This window comes from Octodon degus, unplaced genomic scaffold (genome assembly GCF_000260255.1).
Source record: "Octodon degus isolate 3935 unplaced genomic scaffold, OctDeg1.0 scaffold00015, whole genome shotgun sequence".
Taxonomy (NCBI): Eukaryota; Metazoa; Chordata; class Mammalia; order Rodentia; family Octodontidae; genus Octodon; species Octodon degus.
The window spans coordinates 6098995-6106214 of NW_004524591.1; the positions used below are offsets into that span (position 1 = coordinate 6098995).

Below are 7220 nucleotides of genomic sequence, written 5' to 3' on the forward strand. Positions count from 1 at the left end.
GTGTGTGTGTGTGTGTGTGTGTGTGGCCAGCTCAGCCCACCAGGGGGCGGGGCTGGCTGGCATGTGGTGCTGGGGGATTGAATGGCGGTCCCTGTGCTTTGCTAAGCTTGTTCTAAGTAGTTGCTTTAGACCACTCAGCCATCTCACCAGCCCTCAAAACTTTCTTATTCAATTAAGAGAAAGTAGCTGTATATCTATCCTAATTACTTTGTATATATATATATATACACAAAATGGTCCTTCATTTATATCCCCCTTTTTTGCTTAGTTTTGTCAGAGAAGGGTATTCTATTGCTATTTAAATATTGTAGGTGCATGAATTCAACAAAATAATCCAATATAGTCCAGTAGTCCATAATAGTAGTGAGTTATCCGTAAGACTGGCTATGTCAGAAGTTGTTGACTTGAGTCTTTTACAGCTCAGCATATTAATATGGCTTTACTTTTTGTACCTCATTTTTACACTTTTCTGCTGGATGGTTAAGACCAAGATAATGCAAGACCTATATAACAAGAAATGTAACTTTTGTATCTGACAAGGTCAGTCAAATCCCCTCAGGATTTAGCCTGAAACCTTGTACCGCAGTTTGTAGATCCTTTGTCAGTGTCAGCCATGTGGGTGAGTCACGGCCATTGCTTGATCAATAGCAAGTAATGAATTTAAGGCAAGAGAGAGGGCTTGATCACTTCTACAAGAGAAGTGGCATCCAGAGTGTGATAAGCCCGGTGACGCCTCCAATTCTGACAAGGTCACTGTAGAAACCTACTTGAATCCACAGCATTCGTGAAGGCAGGATTCATTGTTCAACAAGCGATGAGCGCGGGCTCCTGTGGAAGGACATACTGAACAAAATCTATATCCCACAGAAGAGAAAGGCACTGCTGGGCACAAGATTGTGAAGGACAGATTGAGCTTTTTGCTGTGTGCAAACACAGGTTCCGATCTGGAGACTGAGTAACTGCTGGTTCACCACTCCCAGACTCCTTGCACATTTGAGGAGCAGAATGTGCACAAGGCCACAAGACTGCCTGGCATGTGCAGCACCAGTGTGAAAGCTTGGGTCACACGCAACTGCTCCTGAATGCCTGCTCTGTGAGGTGTTCATACCCACTGTTAAGAAATATCTTTCTGATGGTCAACTACCTCAAAAGCACCTCCTTTGTCTTTCTTCTTCTCTAATTATTTATCTATTTATTTGGTACAGGGTCTCGCTATGCAGCTCAGACTCATAGTGATCCTTGTGTCTCAGGCTTCCCAAAACTGGGATTATAGGCACGTACCACTATGCCCTGTTTTGAGGTGGCACAGTGGTATGGCATGAGGTACCTGGGATCGAACCTTGGTCCTTGCCCCTGCCAGGCAGGCACTTATACTGCTGAGCTATCTCTTCAGCCCTAGGTGCCTTTTTCTTTCTTTCTTCTTTCTTTTTCTTTCCTTTCTTTCTTTCCTTCCTTCCTTCTTTTTCTTTTTCTTTTAATTTGTATATTCGGTATAGAATCTCACTATGCAGATTGGACTCACATGATCCTGTTTTCAACCTCCCCAGCGCTGGGATTACAGATGTGCGCCACCATGACTGGACTCTGTCTCCAACTCAGCGTGCCCTAGAGGCAGAGTGGTGCGATATGTGAGACTAGAAATCAAACCCTGGAACCTGCGCTTGCCAAAGCAGGTGCTTAGTCCACTGAGCTAGCTACCTTGCTGGCCTGCCCAGGTGCCTTTTTCTGATGGACAGTGCCCCAGCACAGCCTCTAGTCTTGGTGAATGATATGGACACTGTTTTACTTTTCTTGTTACTGAGACAAAATACCCAACACCCAATGTTAAAGAAGAAAAGACTTATTTAGCTCACATAGTGTATAGAGGTTTCTGTTCACAGTTTTCTGGTTCCAAGGGAGGTGGTATGGAAGAGAAGCATCACAGAGAAGAACCAGTCCATGGCAAAGCAGGGCAGGCAGAAGGCAGAATGCAGCAAGCAGCAAGAAGTGACCTTCTTTCTGTCCCTTACATCTCATCCAAGCTACCCACCCTTAGGGTAGGTAGCCTCATACTTGCACTCAGCAGGACACCCTAAGTCCCACCATCACACCTTGAATCAATCACAGAATCACCTCACTGATCCCAGCAGCATGCACCTTAAATCCAAACACTTCTGAAAAGTCCCACCAATGACTGAATGAGGCTTTAGGGGTGCATCTAGACGCAAACTATAGCAGATCCTGAGTATGACTTCGTACAGGTCAAGTCCCTCCCTTCTCAAGAGGACACCTCTTCTGCAGCCCATGGACCACAAGTGATCTGAAACTTCTAGAAGCTGTACGCAAGGGCACTTTTCACCAGGTGCTTTAATGTCACCAAAGAGACATCCTTGGCTCGGCAAGAGCTCTGAAAGAAACATTTCAGTGTACTGCACTGCATCAACCTCCTTGACAATGAAAAAAGGAAGATGTCATATACTGAATGTAACACTCCATTCAACACACACTCTAGATCGGGGGGGGGCACTTCAACAAGAATGTGTCCCTGAATATAACTTTGAAGGGTCTGATATACAAATAGTAAAGGAAGTTGTGACCACGGGCAAGAGCACAGGTCTGGGTGTTGATGGTGCAGACACAGAGAGGCTTGCTGGGTAGGTTAAGGAGCTGATGGTGGAAGAATGTCCTGAACTCCAGAGGGAGCACCTAGAGGCATTTGTTAAGGAGCATTCCATGGTAGAAGAGGAAGACTGGGAGAGGGTTAGCAGCAGCGTGACAAAATGCATTATGGAAAAATCGAGCTTATTTTCTCAGTATGCCAGGATTTCTTTGAGAAGCACCACCTGCACATGACCAGTATGAACAGAGAGTTGAATGTGATGAAAGATAACATGGTCTCTCATTTATGGATGGTTATGCAGTGAAGAATAAAACAAGTGATATTAGACAGATTTTCCATCAAAACTGTCCACGTAGCTAAGAGACAAAGAAGAGAGGAAACCTGTGAAGGAGATCTCCTATGGCCGTATGCAGGGAGACTCTCCTTCCAAATGATTACTTCCTTCCAGCCCACCTTCCTGTCCTCCTCCATGCCAGGAGTTTTCTGAAGCAGGAGTGATGTTTTCTCTCTTCATACTATACTGTATTTATTTCATATTTTTGTGGTTAAAAGTACATAAGATTCAGAATGCATTAACCTTATTTGCATTGAACCTTATGAGAAAAATTTTATTCAGTTTGTAACTAAAATTGGTTTGAGACAATGTTGGTAGGGGTCAAAATAGATTAACCTTATTTACATTGAACCTTGTATGATTTGGTTTGTAGCTAATTTGGTTCATGATCAGAGTCAAAGAGCAAATTAAATTCATGAATTAAGGCACCACTGTATCTTTGGTTGTTACTGACAATATAAATAGAATTGTTTTATTAATTCCCATTTTTAATAGTTTGTTTTTAATATATACAAATGCAACTCCTTTTTGTATGTTGTTTTTATGTCTTATGACTTTACTAAATCTGTTTATCAGTTTTTACAGTGGTTTGGTTTGCTTTGGCTTGGTTGTTGTTATTTTCTCAGTTGTTTTGTTATTTTTGCAGTGCTACAGACTAAACCCAGACCCTTCACACTGAATTATGTGTCCAGACATTCTTTTTTTTAAAGACAGGGCTTTACCAAGTCACTAAATTGCCCAAGCTGGTCTCAAATCGGAGAGTCCACTTGCCTCAGCCTCCCAGAGAGATGGGATTACAGGCACTGGCCACTATGTCCAGCTCCAATCTTTTAATAACTCCCACAGCCATCTGATCTGGCTTTCTCTCTTTCCCTTTGACCTCTCCTGGCCTCAGCAAACAGTACATGCTTAACATCCCAATATCATGATCACCGGGTGTCAGTCAGTACTCTTGGGAATTGTATAGTGTTCTGTAATTGTATAGCCAGGATGAAGCTGTCCAGTTTAGTAATGTTCTTTTGTGTTGCCGAGTGATGTAAGCAAAATTAGCCTTGATCAATTAATAACGCTCTATTTGTGGGTTGCCAGGTGATAACTGGAAAATAAGAGATAAAAAAGCCATGATTTCCACTGGTCTTATTTTCCTACGCTGATGTCAAGCATGGTTATTACGAGAGCAGGGAGTGGTGCAAGGAACAACAGAAGGCACTGAATGGCTGCCTGGAGACCAAGAAAAAATGTAGAAAAGCGCAGGAAGCCCATGGGAAGTCTTCCCTTCTTACTGTGAATGATTTCCCTGCCTTGGGGAAACATGGCTCTCCCCAGGCCTTAACGAGAGCCAGGGTAGAACTGTGGTTCTGCTGCTGAGTGCTGATGTAATGCAGTGGAGATGAGCCCAGGGAATGATGAGAGGGTGGTACATACACTCTGCATAGCCTCACAAGCTGTGAATGTTATCAATGTAAGAAGTTAAGGAAAATTAACCAAAGAGATCAGTGTTAAAGTTTTAGATAGTATCAAAAGGGACTTTTATGGGGTGGTGGGGGAGGGTGAGTAAAATTTCCAATAGATTCCTACTGCCAGATGTGCTGGTGTCTACTTAACAAAATCTTAATGCTAAAATATTTCTACATAGGTAGTAATAATTGTTTCTATGACAAGCTTTATAAAAGTAAAATTTTAATCATAAGCATATCTTCTATATACAAGTACTTAGTACTTGACCAGTAACTATTCCATAAGCTTTTTTCCCAATCTAGAGCCTGTATTAAATAGTAAAGACACCACTTTTATATTTAACTTCTCTGCTATCCTTACAAAATAAATACCTACCAGGATTTTATGGCTTTACCATGTCTCATAAGTCAAACAAAGATGTGAAATTTTTATCAAGATTATAGAGTTAATCTATATTTTAATTGAGGTTCTCCTTGTGGAGTAACAAAGATTCCTGGCATTGAATATCCCATTTCAGATAGATAGACAGACAGATAGATAGATAGATAGATAGATAGATAGATAGATAGATAGATAGATAGATATTCTTTATGATCCATTTTGGGATTTTTAAGAGAATACATATGAATATTTCTATTTTAAACATGCTAAATTTTAAATCTAACCATGAAAACATGTGAGTTTACCATATTCAATACAACAGAAATGAGAAGGATAATATTGAACAAATATGGCTTCTATCTTAAGAAGACACAAAACTCTAGTGATGTACTGACTGATTCTATAAGTCAGATGTTGAAATAGGAAAGAAAACAAAGGTTCATGAACACTGGGGCATTTCAAAAGATGTAGTGAAAAATGATTATCTGAAAAGTAAGAAATAATTAGATTACCATGTGCTTTATCCTCAAGTCATGGCTGGTGGCTGGTTGAGCTGTTGGCACCAGGACTGATTGGCAATGTCACCTCCCTTGTCTTTGGCTAAATTGAGAAGATTTGTATACTAGAAGGATAGAGAAGTAGAGATGAAGAGATGGCCTATCTACTAGGTCAAATGAGAGTTCAGAATTCAACCATGATTCAGGAGATCTGACTAAAAGAGCTCGAGTAGGTAGAAGTTCAGAGAAGCACGAAAGTGGGCCAGAGCAGAGCGAGAAATCAATCCTGAGCCATGGGGAAGAGAAAGGATGGTCTGGACAAACGTCTGAAATTGTGAAGATGTACTGTGGTTTGGTGTGTCCTGCTTCCCTGGGACTGATCCTTATGCATAATCAGAAATGTACCAGGAAGGAAGCATGCATAGGCCAAGGCTCATGCAGATGCAGAAATGGCTGCAGCACTGTCTGAGAAAGCTCTTGGCCAGTGATAATAGCAGATGGCAGATCAGTGGGCTTATGCACCCAATCAATGAAGCTCTATGGAACAGAACCAGAAGAAACACTGTTCAAGCAAAAGGATGAAGCTGGAGTATAGAGGCTTTGAAAGTCAGATGATTTTACTACAAAAATCCTTGAAGACAACCCAGAACTAACACATAGCTTAGTCCAAAAGGTCACAAATAATATTTGCAAAGATCAAATTCCTATTGTCTGCTTAAAATTGTAAATATATCTGTAACTATTGTAGAAACTATTACTTTCTAACTTTCATTTTCAGCTCCAAGGAATAGCATTTTTAACCAGAAACTATTGTCTGACTGAATTGTATCTAAACAACAATGCAATATTTGAGATAGAAGGTATGTTTTAAATTTCTTCTGATGATTGAATAGATTTTTGATTAACAACTTTCAACTATAGTTATGGGTAATAACATGCAAAAATCTTTTTTACATTTCTGTACAAAATATATGATAGTCTATTTTAAAAATATTCTTATATAGTTCATTTTTAAAAGTGTTGAATTGCTTTTATAATTCAATATTGTCATGTGTTTTATTCAAAATTTCAGAGAATCCTGGAATTTTGCCATTCTATGGCACAGTTCGACACTAAGTATTGCGGTAGCCAATTTTAAAAATATTTTGAGAGTATTAATAAATACAGAAACTTTGTAATCTTAAAAGGTCTCACTGACAGTAATTTTTACCCACCAAATTCCTATTTCCATTCTGAATTACCTTCATATGTATGTGTGAAAATTTCCTAAGCTGATAATTTCAAGCCAAGTATAAAACTACATACATGCTATAATCATAAGATATGAAGGAGTACAGAAAACAATATTTTTCTTTCCTATCATGCATCATCAAACCAAACTGTCAAAAATTTAATACACATCATAATTTCATGTACCAAATTCATTCTTGTCAATGAAACAAGGATGTAACTATCACAGATTCAACTCAATTTAATTTATTTTTTGAATGGTGGGAAAATATACAATGTGAAAACCACAAAAATTATATGAATACGTGATTGCCTATTGTGTAAAGGAAGTATTCAGCTGAGTGATTTGGAAGAAGGCACTGAACTGGGTAATTATTCCCTTTGTTGGCTTTATACATCTCAGTGGCATTTGCATACACATACATGACAAAACCAAAGGAAAAGAGGGAAAACATCCCCTGTAAACTCACCCAACATTATTGCTACAAATAATAATAATAAATAATAACAGTGGAAACAAAATTTACTATTCTTGGCCAGGCATGGTAGTACACCCCTATAATCCTAGCACTCAAGAGGCTGAGGCAAGAGGATCACCTCCAGTTCAAGGTCAGCCTGGGCTACACAGTGAGTTCAAGATGAGTGTAAACTACAGAGTGAGAATCTGTCTCAAGAATGAAAGGAAGGAAGGAAGGAAGGAAGGAAGGAAGGAAGGAAGGAA

The 7220-nt window shown here is 39.7% G+C and overlaps 1 protein-coding gene across 1 annotated transcript in view; it reads left to right on the forward strand.

Moving 5' to 3' along the window:
* The window catches only part of Lrrc72 (leucine rich repeat containing 72), a 62415-nt gene that overhangs the window by 31581 nt on the left and 23614 nt on the right, over positions 1-7220 (forward strand). The window contains exon 4 of the mRNA XM_004626551.2: positions 6048-6129. Coding sequence (XP_004626608.1) covers positions 6048-6129 — 82 coding nt within the window. The remainder of the gene's footprint in view (positions 1-6047; positions 6130-7220) is intronic.